The sequence below is a fragment of the Protopterus annectens genome, chromosome 2.part1 (assembly GCF_019279795.1).
Source record: "Protopterus annectens isolate FY-2018-M chromosome 2.part1, PAN1.0, whole genome shotgun sequence".
In the NCBI taxonomy this organism is placed as follows: Eukaryota; Metazoa; Chordata; order Ceratodontiformes; family Protopteridae; genus Protopterus; species Protopterus annectens.
Window position 1 is genome coordinate 1,408,095,321 of NC_056729.1, and position 15,895 is coordinate 1,408,111,215.

The 15,895-nt window shown below is 41.1% G+C and overlaps 1 protein-coding gene across 1 annotated transcript in view; it reads right to left on the reverse strand.

Annotated features, from left to right (window-relative positions):
* Positions 1-15,895, reverse strand: part of KIF3C (kinesin family member 3C) — a 1,444,108-nt gene that overhangs the window by 381,453 nt on the left and 1,046,760 nt on the right. The window contains exon 4 of the mRNA XM_044062885.1: positions 10,330-10,448. Within this exon, the coding sequence (XP_043918820.1) occupies positions 10,330-10,448 (119 nt within the window). The remainder of the gene's footprint in view (positions 1-10,329; positions 10,449-15,895) is intronic.

Sequence of the window (15,895 nt, forward strand, 5' to 3'; positions counted from 1 at the left end):
GTCTGGCCTCCAAAATAACATTCAAAACTTGTTGAGGAAGCTGCGACCCTCCAGGGTCTAGAACAGAATATGCCAGGCTGTCAGATGCAGGGACTGTATGTTGACATTGAGGAAATGATTGCCTGCCTGGGACAAAAGGTGTGGACTTGATGGCAAAGGCCAAGGAGGCTCCTGTACTAAACTCCTCAGTAGAGGGTACCAGTGCTGACGTGGCCAATCTGGAGCTATAAGAATCATGGAGGGCTTGTCCCATCTGACCTTCAAGAGCACCTTGGGAAGAAGAGGCAGAGGAGGAAAGGCGTAGACGTGAAGATTGCTCCAACTGAATGATAGAGCATCCACTTTCCAAGCTTTTGGATGAAACATCTTTGTGCAAAACTTTGGCAGCTGGAAATTTAGTGGAGAAGCGAATAGATCTATGTCTGGAGTCCCCCAAATCACTGTCAACTGTCGAAATACATGAGGATCCAGTTTCCACTCGTGAGGATCCACCATCTGTCTGCTCAAAACATCTGCTAAGGAGTTCTGTGCTCCTGGCAGAAACCTTGCTTGAAGAGTGAGGTGCAAACTGAGAGCCGTCTCCCACAAAATCATAGCTTGCCTGCATAGTGGGTACGAATGGGTTCCCCCTTGCTTGTTGATGTACCACATGACAGTTGTGTTGTCTGTTTGAATCAACACTTGTCCTGGGTGTAGTAGATCCTTGAAGGCCATCAATGCAAATTGGAATGCTAACATCTTCATGTTGATATGCAAATGTAGAAGTCTGGCAGGCCACATGTCTTGAACCCATTTTCCATTGAGGTGTGCTCCCCAAGCCTTGTCCGAGGCATCTGTCGTTAAGATCTGACTCGCCTCTGGTCGGGTCATAGAGAGTCCCTTGTTTAGGTGACATTCCTGAGCCCACCACAAAAATTCCTTTCGAATGCAAGGTATTATCTGAATGACAGCGTCCAATTTGTGGCAGTGTTGTGTCCATACACTCTTGAGATACCATTGTAACTTCCTCATATGCAGTTTGGCATTGGGAAGCACCAGAATACAAGATGCCATGAACCCCAAGGCTTGAAGGACTGTCCTTGCAGTCAGCCTGGACAGGTGAGACAATTGTTGGAAGTAAAGGGAAAGATTTCTTTGCTTGTCCGGGGTCAAAAACGCCATCTGAGAGGCTGTATTCAGTCTCACACCCAGAAAGCACATGTCGTGAGAGGGTACTAGACTGGACTTTATTTCGTTCACAGAATACCCTAGGCACCTTAACACTGCCATAACATACTGAAGATGGTGAAGTAGCTTGTCTTTGTCTTGAGCAAGAATCAGGCAATCGTCCAAATAAGGATAAATCTGTATTCCTCTTAACCTGAAGAAGGCTATCACTGGAGCCAGAACCTTTGTGAATACCCTGGGCACAGTAGATAAGCCAAAGGGCAATGCAGAGAACTGATAATGTAAAGTCCCAGCTCGAAAACGCAGGAATCTCCTGCAGCTTGGCCTGATAGGAATATGAAGATAAGCCTCCTTGAGATCCAGAGTTACCATCCAGTGATCTCTGCCTAGCATAGGTAGAAGTTGTTGCAAAGTCAACATTTTGAATTTTGGAATGTCCAGGTATGTGTTGAGAATAGACAAATCCAGAATTGGCCTCCAAGTGTCTCCCTTCTTTGGTACAAGAAACAGGCGAGAATAAAATCCTAGGCCCACCTCTAATGGAGGAACCTGCTGGATAGTTCCCATTTGAAGAAGTAAAGAAATCTGTTTGTGAGCCTCTGCCTTTTGCTGAGGAGGAACGTCTGGCATGCCTTTGAAAGGGGGCAATGTGTGGAAATAAAACTTGTAGCCTCGGTTTATAATGTCCAACACCCATTTGTCCTGGGTGACTAAAAGCCAATTTTGCCTGAAAAGTGCCAACTTTCCCCCTAGAGGAGCTGCCAGACAAGAAGGATCGGGCAGCTGAAAATGCAGGTCATTGGGTCTGTCTACGAAAGGACTGGCCCCTGCCCTCACCAGCAGACTGCACAGGGGAACTCCACGTCCTAGGCCTAAAAGAACCCTGTGCATGAGCTCTGCCCCTACCACGTCTAGATCTGCCCCTAGACTGTAAATCAGAAGAAGGGTAAGCCCATCCCTTAGAAGGCCAACTTCTGCTAAACTTAGGGGGCTGCACCTGCAAAAAATCTTTAACAGTCTGCATAGACTTAGCTTTGTCCTCCATTTTCTTCAAGACTGACTCCACAGGAGAACCAAACAAAACTTCAGACTGAAGGGGAGCATCCAAAATTCGAGCTTTAACATGCTCTGACAAGTTCTGATCCTTAAGCCAGGCGTGCCTGAATAACTGATCCAGTGGCAGCCACCCTGGAAGAGGCCTGCAAAGCATCAAAACCACACTGCAAAGAATGCTTACCCACCTGATCAGAGGCATGAACCAAATCCTGTAATTCTTTACATTCTATGCCCTCTGCTAAAGCATCCACCTTAGATTTCAATTGACTAAGAAGAAAATTCTGGTACTTCAGCATATGAAACTGGCAATTTAAAGCCCTCGTTGCAAGAGTGGAAGAGGTATACACTTTTTTACCCCACCTATCCAGAGCTCTAGAGTCCTTATCCGTGGGAACTGGATTCTTTACAACAGAAGCCCTGACACCCCTAGGTCCCTGGCTAATAGTTTCTGGGTCAGCCCTAGGGCTCTTATACAAATATTTATGAGCCTCTGGCACCCTGTAATACCTGTCTGGCTTAACTGGGGCAGGAGGTAAAGAGTCTGGATTAAGTGAAGCCTCAGAGAAAACATCCTGCACAACATCTAAAACCGGAGGAATAGCCAAGGGCCTATGTTGTGGTAAAAACAAGAATTCCCTAAGCCTCTTTCGGGAATCTGAGAAATCCTGACCTTCCCATTTAAAATGTTCCCTCATAGAATGCAGGGTTTCTGAAAAAGAAAAATCCTCTGGAGGGGAATCAGAGGGACTAGAATCTTCTGCGCCAGAATCAGAATAAGGGGGAAAATCCTGAATGTCTTCAGCCGAAGACTCTGAATAATCTGAAGAATGTTCCAATCCTTCCACTTCTGGCTCCACCCTAGGCCTCTTATCTGGAGGGGGCATAGAACCTCTAATCAAGGTAATTAAATCTTCTGCCATTTTAAGCATATGTTTTTTAGGCACAGAACCTGCAGAACTAGGACTGACGCCAGAGGAAGACAAACCAGGCCTGACCTTTGAAGGTACCTTAGAGACAGAGGGAGAAGGCCTAACCACCTTATGCAAAGAAGGGAGTACAGCAACCTGAGAGGCCCCCTCAGCCTGACCTGACTCCTGAGAGGCCACATCTTGCAAAACTAAAGGTTACCCCTGAGACTCAACTGAAACCTCGGCCGGATCCACAGACTCCACCGTGGTCTCTAAAGAACCGGCGTCCGGAACGGACGACTCATCCTGCCTAGATTTCAAAGATTTCTCCTTACGCTTTTTCTGACATCCGTATTTAACTGAGGCAAGACAAGACAAAAATATTCCCCAACGGGGTACTTAGCCCAACTTGGTCTTCGGTCTGAAACTCAGAATACGAAAATTTCAGGACGCCGAACGGCACTTGCAAACGCTGCTTCTGCTTCGGACCATGCGGCAAGAAAGACTGAGGATATGACGTCGGTCATGCACTTTAGTACCACGGCGTACTGACGTCAGATCTAAGCGCCCATGACTGACGCCAGCCTAACACTTTGGTATTCGGGCCGACCGAGGACAGCGGACTACCCACAGGTTATGACTGCAGCAATGTGAGATGAAGAACATCTGTAAAAGAGCTCAAAAAGTGCAGACATTCAACACAGAAACATGCAGTTAATGCAGCAAAAAGAAGTGCTGAATCAGTGGATTTGGTGATGTAAGTTTTAGCTTTTGTACAGTTTGAAGAAACCAGCAGCACTCTTCACAAGCAGTGCGGCCGCCAAAAGTCCCCAAACACCTCAAGCACAGAAATTCACATTTTAAACAAGGTAGCCCTCTAGCCAATCAAATAAATGCACAATAGACTTACACCAGCAATTCCCATCTCAAAAAGGCTTAGACTATCCTCTCCTGCCACAAGAGTGTAGACCACAAAGCTTCCTAGTGTAAAATAGCTGGTTTGGAGCCCAAATGCTTAAATCAGGAATACATCATTTAGATCATTTAGAATAACAGGCAAAATAAGCCTTCACCAGCAATTACCAGCTCAGAAGGTTGGTGGCTACTGTAATGCCCACCACTGCTACCAATTTGTGTCATCCCCACACTGGGCCAGTAATTAAGGAGCCCGCATCTTCACAACTGACACTGGAGAGGGAAGTGCAACTGAAATACAGATAGATACACTCAGTATTTCCAGAAACAGACCTCCCTGCATCAAGTACAATTTCCCTTAACAACACACAGGGACCACACTCAGCCCGGGGTCTGGATGTCTCTATATATGTCTCCCTCCAGATCCCCAATAAGACTCCCACTGGTACAGCTGTAGAGTTAGGTCATCAGCCATGTGTCCAAGCCAAGTCCTCCAGCACCCTTTCTGTGAACCCAGTGCTTCATGTCCCTGCCCCAAACAGCTCACACACACACACACACACACACACACACACACACACACACACACACACACACACACACACACACACACACACATGTGCACATGCTCGCGTGCACACGCACACTGAAATATTTGATTTTTCCACACACACACACACACACACACACACACACACACACACACACACACACACACACACACACACACCCCTGGGAAAAGCTGGCACAGATGTACCTGCTGTGCCCCCTTCCACCCATAGTATAAGGTAGTTATCACTGCTACCAGACACTTCACAATCAGCTACTCTAAGGCCCTTAACAAAGGTTGTCCAATTATACTGTCTAATATTAATACTAATACAAAAGGTAGTAATTCACCAAGATGGCTAGACCTTCTGTTGTGGCCTACACAGTGTCACCAAATAAATATAATTACTCTTAAAGGTTAGCAACTTTTTACAAGGACCAGACACAATAAAAGTTTTAAATATATTTAATAACAAATAATAGAAGTACAAGACAATACTGAATACATATTCACAGTAAACCACAGAGTTCAGATCACATGAAATATTGAAAAGAACATTGATGGACAGACTCAGACAAATAAAGAAAAACAATATCTAAACTAAGCTTCACTATATTCCTGACTGAATCTAAAAGAATAACTGTTCTCTAGTTAAGTTATTTACTACAGCAAGGCAAGTTGCTGTGGGTGAAGGTCTTTCCAGTCAGGCTTCACAAACAGATCACTCAATTCTCAGAGATTTCTCTTTGTAATATCTAACATATAATTTCCAAGAGGGTTGGCAGAATGAACTCATCTGGTCACCTGACTCTAGGTTCTCAGAGTATTCCCCTTTGAAGCTCAGACAGGAATTAGGACAGACGGCCACAATACACATCCAAAAGTTTATGGCAGTGCCTGGGCCTCTCCTGTTTTCACTGAGCTAATGGACAAAGATTCTTCCCCCAAACCTAGCATCTTCAGTCCTATGCAGCACTGTGGGGTACCTTTTAATGGCTGAACAGCTCATTTACATTTCCCTTATTTTTCTTAAAAGTTGACCTCTGCTGTGCCAGTATCCTCTATTAAAACATATACATTTAATTAAGCTACAGTAATACATTTACATTTCTCTTCATTTCATCAGGGTGCACTCTTGATATATTTCAACAGGAGTGCTACAAAATCCTGAAACCCAAAATCCTGAGACCAAAGTCTTGAAAGTTCAAAATACTGAAAACTCAAAATACTGAGTTTTATACTACTGCAAACACACAGGATACCAACACTTACTATATTCCAGCACAATTACATACAGAAACATATTACCCTTCAACTATAAGCTGGGGGGCATGCCCCCCTGCACCCCCCCCACACCCTGCTACTTAAACATATCAACTCCTAGATTGCACTTCACTACACTAAGTGCAATCTCAGAGTTGATTTATTTAAGTCACAGGGGGTGTGGGGGACTACATGGGGGGTACAGGGGAGCTGGCCATCCTGCTTATACTTGGAGAAGAGCAATATGGTTTGTCTTTTATTTCTTTCTGTATGTACTTGTACTGGAATATAGTAAGTGTTGGTATCCTGTGTGTTTTCAGTATTAATGTGATTCAATATTTTGAGTTTTCAATATTTTGAACTTTCAAGATTTTGGTCTCGGGATTTTGGGCTTTTAGGATTTTGTAGCGCTCCCATTTCAACACAAGCAAAGCTCACAAATACATTTTCAGCACAAGCATCTGTACAAAATCAGTCTGAAATACAAATGATATACAGTTCTAATACATTTGTAACACAAGAATCTTGTATAAATTAGTTTGATATTCAAAGGACATGTCATTCTTTACAAAACTGCAGCTGGCTATGCTGGCACTTGACCATATCATCACAGCTACCCTCGCCTCCCAAAAAAGTATAGACCACAAACTTTCTTAATGTAAAATAATTGGTCTGGAGACCAAGTATTTAAACCAGAACAAGGACTGCTTCAGAGTAGCAGACACAATTTGCATTCAACCATCAGTTCCCACCTCAGAAGGGTGTAAACTACTCTCTTGCCACAACAGTGTAGATCATAAACCTTCTTAATGTAAGAAAACTAGGTTGGAGCTCAAGTACTTAAATCAGAGCTAAGACGCTTAGAATAACAATTTCAATGGAATCAGGCTACTAACAGGAAGTAATAAACACAGCTAGTTAAATGCAACTGAACACTTTAAGAACGTGCAGCAAAAAGCTAGATAAAGTAGGAATAAGCACAATTACAGTAATACTGTTGTCAGAAAAGGGCCCTTGGACCATTTGTCTTAGCAAGATAACAAATTAAATAAGTAGCAACATTATTTAAAAGCATTTAATAATGTGATTGTTCACCTATTACATGATATGTGACAAAATGTCATGATTTGGTATATCACTATAAAAATACATGTATATAAGATGCATTAACGGTTGAGCTTATGTGCTCCTACCTTCTAGGAAAGTCAATTAACTTGTGATACATTCCTTTCAGATTATTTCTACAACAGTTTTATAGAAATGCATCTATCATTGTATGCCAAAATGTTTTAAGCATACCTTTTTCATTTGCACAAAACAGTATTGTAGTAGGAAATAACTAAACTATCTATATATATTTATTTAATGAAAGCCTAATAAGAGCATATTCGTCTGGGATTTAATTGAATACTTTTCAAATTCAGTGTATAACACACTGCCAGTAAATATGCAATTCATATTATTTCTACTCCACAGAACCAATTTCCTGACAGCAAAACACACACACACACACACACACACACACACACACACACACACACACACACACACACACACACACACACATACTAGTGCACTCACACACGTGAGCATGTGCAGGCACACACACTTCCGACACCACTACTACCTTCACTATCTATTCCAATACAAATCCTATTTAAGACTGGTGTAGCATTTTGAGAATTAAAAAAAGAAAAACATTGGCATGAAAGATTATGGGGATCTCTATTTATGCTATGCAGCTTGCTGGAATCAGGTTTGGAATTTTACTGTTGGTAAGTGCAATTAGTCCAGTAATGATAAGTACTTGCTGAAAGTGCAGACACTGAAGCATGTCAGGAATGTTCGCTGACTTTATGTATATATTACTTCTGTGATGCTTGTGTACTATCTGTGTGTCAACAACTGTAATGATTACAAAATAGTATGTGATCAGAAAACACCTGTGAGGAGGTTGGTATAACACAAGGAGCTGGGTTTGATTCTCACATGGGGTGATTGGCTAGGCTTAAAATGGCCCACAAGGGCAAATTGTCTAGTACTAATCTATAAACCTATAAACCTGTATTATACAATGACACCCCATCAATATTCCAAAACGTGCATGCTGATTGGTCAGCATGCCTGTTGTAAATCAGACTTATACTAATGGAAAAAGGTTTAACATAGCGTGACAGCTTTAAAAAAAGCAATGGAGAAAGAAGATCTCTGTTGCTTTTTTTAAAGCTATCTCACTGTGTTAGACTCTTTTAACATAGCGAGACACTTTTAAAAAGCAATGGAGATCTTCCTTTCTCCATTGCTTCCACACACAGCTCTGATGTACTGTGTAAGCATGCGCATGCGCAGTACATCAGAACTGCCGCAGAATACCAGACAGCTGCGGAAGGGCAGCATGGAGGCAGTATACAATGCCATTATTTAAGAAAAGTAAGTATATAACCCACTTCTGGGTGTGGGTAATGCTGGATTTACCCACGGTTGTCTTTGTTTGGCCACTCAGGCTTTGCCCTCATGACCAAACCACACCAACCATGGGTAAATCCAGCATTACCCACACCCAGGTGTGGGTTATTGCTTAAATACACAACAGCAGACGTGCACATTAAAAGAGGAACTCATTGCAAATTTTCCTTCAATGGGTTTTACTTCCAAATTGCTTTAAGTAGGAATTGCCAAAAACACAGATGAAAAGCAATTACAGCATCTAAAAGTATAATCAAAATGTACCACTTCACTTGCTTGTTTTGTTTCTATAAACATTCATTTAGATTTATTGATCAGTTCACATTTCTGGCCAAAATTACTGGCAGGCCAAGATTGTCAGTGTAGGAGGAGTGAAAATGGCTGGCTTTTTTATTTACCTTGAGGGCTGAGAAATGTGTGTCTTAATTGATCTTGGGGGAGTGAAAATAAAGCTACTTTTGGGTTTATTCTTCTATAAGGACATGACAACAGATACTAAGGAATCAGATTTTTTTTTGTCCATTTTGTAATTTAATTGGAAAGGGTTGTATTAGGACTTCATAGTTCACCAATTAAAATAATAATTTATGCTGACTTGTAGCAGAATAAAGGCAAGGCAAGTACAGTAACTATGCACATATTTCCAGTCGGCAAACTCAGCTATTTTATAGGAATCTGACCATACTGACAGAACAGTGTCATTTCCATCGGGTAATTTATCAGTTGTTATAGCTGCTTTCTCTAAAACCACTGTCAGACATCAGAGAAAGAAAATATGTCAGGATCATTAGAACATTGTCCAATAGCACATTGTTGTTTTCAGCCAGTATCATCTCACTTCTAAACAGGCAACATGTTGCAGCATAAAGTTATGAGAGTCTTTATTTAGCTACTGTTGTCTTCTGTGAAGTAACAGAGTGTTATACAAGGTCATAGTATTAGAAGCTCAAATGTCTAATTATGACCAGTCTTATAATTTTATCTCTGCTTTCCATGGGAATATTAATAAACACGTGATGTTGCCTGATCAATAATGATGCATGCTTTTTAAAACTCTTTTGGAATAATTATGAGTAATGTACCACTATTCCTTGCTTGCCATTTAGCATACAGGGTTAAAGCTAATGTAATTGTCTTGTATCGAGTTGACCTGGCACTGTATCATCTATTTAAATATCATGCTCAGAGTTACATATTCTGCAAGTGCAGATTCACCCTGGACTACAAGGTGAAGCATGACAACAGCTCATAGTTCCAATCATATGTGTTAACTGACAATAAGATTTTAATCAGCAGATGTAACATTATTTTTATGTGCTTTTCCCTCCTCTGCCTACTAACCACCAAGCCACCTCCTATCAGAATTGAGCCTATTTATTCCCTAGGGATGAGGAGTCCCCCTCAAATTCCCCAGGGCAAGAGTCATCATGAAAGGTTATCATCTAGTCAGATATCAAAGTTATTGGTGGTCTTTGTAACATCGTGGAACTAAGACTATATTTTATAAATGGCCTAACCTCTCCCCTTCAGTGGTGATTTGGGCAACTACATCACAGCAGGGATGGCGCATGTCCTTTTATCAGTTCATGTAGGCTGCTTTAAACAGCTAAATGGCTATTGTCACTGGCTTGGGTGTTCACACCTATGTCATCCCTATGCCATCTCCCACCATTATGACACCACCTCTGAACTCCGGCAGTGGTATTGCCAGGAGTGACAGCCTGATCTGGCCAAGGCCCCCTCCCCCCAAGGATGAGTACATCTATCCTCCCAACTTTTGCCTTCAAGCACCCAAGCTACTAATCAAACTCAGGACACGTGGGCTGTCGTCTGAGATTTATTCCTTTATGCCACTAGTCTGACATGGAAGAAGCTTTATTTTGCAACATACAAAATAATGGTTCTTGTTACAGATTTAAAAGTTAAATTGCATCATTTTAACTTGTCTCAGCATATTTACAGACAAACAGTTTACACTATGCCCTGTGTGCCTCCTTGACTTACTTCAGTTTGAGTTCTCGTGTCTGCTCTGTCTGTGTTTGCTCCAGGTCCTGCCGCACTCTCACATACTCTTCATGCTGGTCCTGGATCTCAGCTTTCACTGACTGCAGCTTGGCATACAGCTGTTAAACACAGCAGAGACAAAAATGAGCATACCCCAAATACATACAGAACTGATATCTACTCAGCATACTATAAAATTCCTTTGTACTTTTAATTACTGAGTATAAAAAACAAAACAAACAAAAAAAAAAAACAATGAAATCTACTAGGTGCATTTAATGCCAAATAACAGACACCAATTTTCAGAATCATAAGTCAAACACAGATGAACAGAGATAATGGAATTTGACACGGGTTGTTTTGTTAAACACCATTTCATCACTGGCATTTCTGATGAATTTCCAAATTGAAAAAAATACATACCCTAGGTGAAGTGGAGAGGAAGCTTCCACACCTCCTTATTTTTATAACATCCTCTAAGACTACATAATTTACCTGATTGACTTCTTCGAAGCAGTCTCTAGAGCATAGATGAGGGTAAGGTAGTGAACACTGCCTATCTTGACCCCGCCAAGGCTTTTGACACCATCCCCTACTCTGGTATTATAGATAAACTCACTGGACTAGGCATACATCCCTATGTCACAAGATGGGTGACTAACTGGCTCACTGACAGAACCAACATAGTGAAAGTAGCCGACTCCAAATCTGACTTCATACCAGTGACAAGCAGTGTATCACAGGGTTCGGTCCTGGGTCCTCTCCTGTTTGGTATCTACTTCTCTGAAGTCCAGGCAAATACAGCTTGTCTCTGGCTAACAAAATTCACAGATGACTGCAAACTAGGAGCCATAATCGATTCACATAAGGATGTGGACATTCTACAAAGAGCCCTCACTGAGAGTGATGTTTGGTGTCAAAGTCATCGCCTAAAGCTCAATGCCAACTAGTGCATTGTCATTCCCTTTGGAAAAAATACCATACCCATGAACTACCACATAGGTGGTAGCCTACTAAACACTGATAGTGTGATAAGAGAACTTGGGACACAGGTGGATAGTAGTCTCTCCTTTGATAATCGCATCACCACAGTAATCTATGTGACACATCTCATCACAAAGGGGTTCTACTACAGAAAAAGAGAGGTCACCGTTCCTCTCTACTCATCCCTTATTAGACCCATCATAGAGTACAACGCTCCATTTGGCATGTACCTCGCAAGACATCTGCAACAGCTAGAAAGGCCACAGAAATACCTCACTAAGAGGATTACCAGCCTCAAACAAATGCCATATGTTGACCATCACAAAAAACTCAAGCTCTACTCCATCACATATCGGCTACTCCGAGGCGACCTATGCCTAACATATAAAGCCATGTCTAACCCAGACCTGATGGACATGCTACACTTAAAGAAATTCCAATCTCTCTCAGCCACACACTCCAGGGACATAAACCTTGTCATCACAATAAACCGAACATGCTGGAGGGATAGATTCCTGTCCCAGAGACTTCCCCTGCTCCAGAATAGGCTACCCATTCATGCCAAGCAAAGTTCCTCATTAGCCTTCTTTAAGAGAAATCTTGACAATTGGATAGGTAATAGGAAATTCACTCAAGGAATCACTGCTGTGGCTGTGCTCAACAGGGGCACAGGAAAATAACTTTCTTGGGTGACTAACGCCAGGGACCTCATTTGGCTAGGCTTGTATAGGCCCTAGGGCTGATAGCCTAGTACTTACCTATGAACCTATTTATTTATTGGCATTTGGTTACCAGAAAAGTCTGACTGGGTAGGTGCCCATTTTCAGGTAAAGCCAGTGGGAAAAAGCTCCAAAGTAAAGCATCATTGATATACTCTCCCAGTTGAATATCAACCTTTATGCCATCAGGTGCGTTGTCAACTGGCTCACCAACAGATCACACTCAGTCAAAGTTGGGGATTTTACCTCAATCAGTAGACCTGTAAACATTGAGGGTTCCACAGGGGTCAGGGCTGGGCCCCGTATTGTTTGGAATATACTTCTCAGAAGTTCAGGCCAAAACAGAGGGGCTCTGGCTGACTAAGTTTGCTGATGACTGCAAATTAGATGTAATTATTCAATACCCAAACAATGCCAATATACTTTAAGTGGGATTTACACAAACCAATGGCTGGTGCCAAAGCCATGGACTCAAATTCAATTAAAAAAAATGCATTATCATCCCCTTTGGTAAAAATGATATCCCTACAGACTAGCATATAAATAATAATACCCTAAGTAACAATTCAGTGGTGAGAGACATGGGAACATAAGGTGACTGTAGCCTAAACTTTGACCACTATGTGTCTACTGTGGTAAGGAAGGCATTCTATGTTGCACACTTCATTAGCAAAGGCATTGCCTCAAGAGGGAAAAAGGTCATAACATCCCTGTACTCCCTTTGGTATGTACCTTACCAGGTACCTGCAGCAACCTGAGAGACCTCAGAGATTTCTAACTAAGAAAATTCAGGGTCTCCAGCACGTCACACATTGACAGACTGAAGTCACTGTCACTGTACTCAGCCGTGTACAGACTACTTACAGGAGACTTGTGCCTGGCCTACAATCTTGGATCCAAATCTAATGGAAATACTGCACATCTGCAAGTCAAATTGGACAATGGTCACCTGTTCAAGGGACCTTAAACTGGCCTGCAACATAAATAAGACCAGCTGGAGGCACAGATGTCTCTCAGAGGTTGCCACTCCTCTAGAATAAGCGACCAGTTCACATGAAGTAAAGCCCCTCTATGACCTTGTTTAAGTGTAGCCTGGATGACTGGATGGGAAAACATAAATTCTTGCTGGGGATTTCACCTTTGACCCTCCTAGATATTGTCAGTCATTGTTAACTAAGATCTCGAGTTTAGATAAGATCCTTTATATTGGGTTTCTCTAGTATTATATTGGGTACAGACGGCTAGGCTTACAAAGACCTTCGGGTCAATAGCCCAGTAGCCACCTATGAATCTATGAACCTACAGACATAATGTCAAATCATTAGTTAAGAATAGATACAAATCATATGACAGTGACTTAATGTTTACTTAAACCAACACCTGACAGCGGAATCGTGCTTGAACACAACTTTAAAAAAGCAAACAAAACAAAATGCATGAAATATCTGTATATACTGTAAATATTAATTTTAATACTTTTAAATACTGTTAAGCACTTATCTTAACAGACATGAATCAAGTCTTCAGCAGAACAAGTGATTCTCTAGTCTCCCACCAGTTTAAATATTTACGGAATCGTGCATTTAAAAAAAAAACAATAATAATCTCATACCTACAGTATATACAATGTAACAAATTGTGTACCTGATTCTATTTATATTTTAAACTACTGCTTATTGATATGTGATCATTTAAAGCAGGCTTCCTGTCTGATTCTGACCTTATCTGCCAATGTAATTCCTTTGAAAACAATTCATTTTCCCAATGACACCCACTTTCTTTCACCAGTATTCTTTCTAATATAAAAGACTGTATTACATATTTGTTTATATTTGTTTATTTTTATGATAGTCATAAGAAGCTCTGCTGAATTGAATTTTGGTATTGGTTTAGTGTAGGGGAAATGTGGTGTTGTTGGGAAACATTAAATCAATACCACCACCTTTCCTCGTTATATGTCATTATGGATGATATTATAGCTAGGGGTTGTAATTTCCTAATTATCTATGCTGGGTTTAAACCAAGTTTCAGTTATAGCCTAACTCTTCGCAATTTTTTAATAATTAATGGAATTGTCTGTTGATGAAAAAGGCTTCAATGAAATTTCAGGTTATCTACTAAAACACTATCCAAACAATGATAATCCAACAATGTGACATATCAGCTCATACTGTTTGTGATATTTATTTGTGTATGTCCAAACTGATACTCCTGTATGGTATTTCTAAGTAATATTTGCATTACCAATTTGCACTTTCATATCATTGTAATTATGTGATTTAATGAATGTGACAGGAAGATGTTGCAACTTACAAATTCCATTCTGCTTATATTACTGTGTAATGGAAATATAATGCTTCCTCAGTCTTCACCTGATAGGCAGACAGTGTTTCCTGTCTCTGGCATTTCCCATTTGCTTAGTAAAACAATATATTTTTATTTAGTGGAACTGATGTGCTGCAATTCATTTACCTTTTGACACTCTACATATTTCGACACACATTCTCATTTGTGGTCCTTCTGTTTTTATCCCGGTAAGACTAACACACAGACACCTCCTTTCAGAGCTGAACCTCAAGCTTTCAGTCAGCTGCTGGGCTAATGAAGACTGGGAAATCAAGGCCACTGTGAGCCACTGAGTGGCAATGACAATCATGGAAGTGGTGCAGAGGAGAAAGAGAGATATTAGGTTACATTAATTCATTCAAATCCCACCCAGCACAGTTGGGTCTTCTACTTTATCTGCATTTTGGTCGCACCATTAGTATCCTGATTATTTCTGTCTCTCTCCACATCTGTACTTATAGAGTGCCTGCAAGAAGCCCCTTGGGAGTACTTGATTCCTTCTATTTTAGAGACTATGTCAATGCTACATTAGAGAGTGGGGAAATGACAGATCGGTGCTCATCATAATAGTTAATCTCATTAGACAGTCCGCCTCAGAGGGTAAACTGTTGGGGATTATCCATTCCTGCAAACACCATCTCATCATTCTTTTCTTCAGTTTGGATACCACTCTCAGGGGAGATTCACCTCCATCTGGCACATGCTCTACTGTAAATCCACAACGAAGAAGACTCTTTAGGTGCACAATAAAGTTCAAGACAGTAGGACCATTCACGAATGCCTTTTATTTCCACACAAACATAAAGTAATAAAACCCAAAACACGAAGCACATTAACGCCAAGAACATACATTTTCGTTTGTAACACTTCTTCAGATGTGGGTTGTTTGCAAGAATTAAATCCTTTTTATACTAATAGAACAGCGGTATAATTAGTAAAAGAAGCCACACTCATTGGGAGGAGGAGAGGGTTGTCTGTGTACATGAAGCAGTTGTAACATTGCCTCAAGATTTCCAGATTCACCAGCTGGACCGGAGAGGAGAATGACAACTGACCTTTGGACATGCTAGAATAATATTGGGAATTCCTTTATAATTGAAAACAAGGGCCAATGGGGAGTGAGGGTGTAGTGCTTTTAATTTTTAGTGCTGACTTATATAATTGCTTTAGTGAGCAAGTGCCAGGTAACTTAAGTGCAATGTGTTACAGGTAACTTAAATGCAAAAATGACAAACAGTAACTTTCTTTCAAGTGAAACAAGGAAATAAGTACAGTAAGCAATGCAGATATCACTAGGGATCCACAGAAGAGATGAGAAGCTGTGTTTTAGGTGGAATTAACATTCCAGGGAAATAACAAGCAAACAAACAACAAGCATACAAACAAAGCTAGATTCAGCAGGCCTGGATCTAGTCTATGCTACAGCAAACAAGGTGTACCAATTTCAGTAAGAAACAGTTCAAATATGCAGGCACTATAAACCTTTAACCAGAAATTCCCAGCTCAGAAGGACAGAG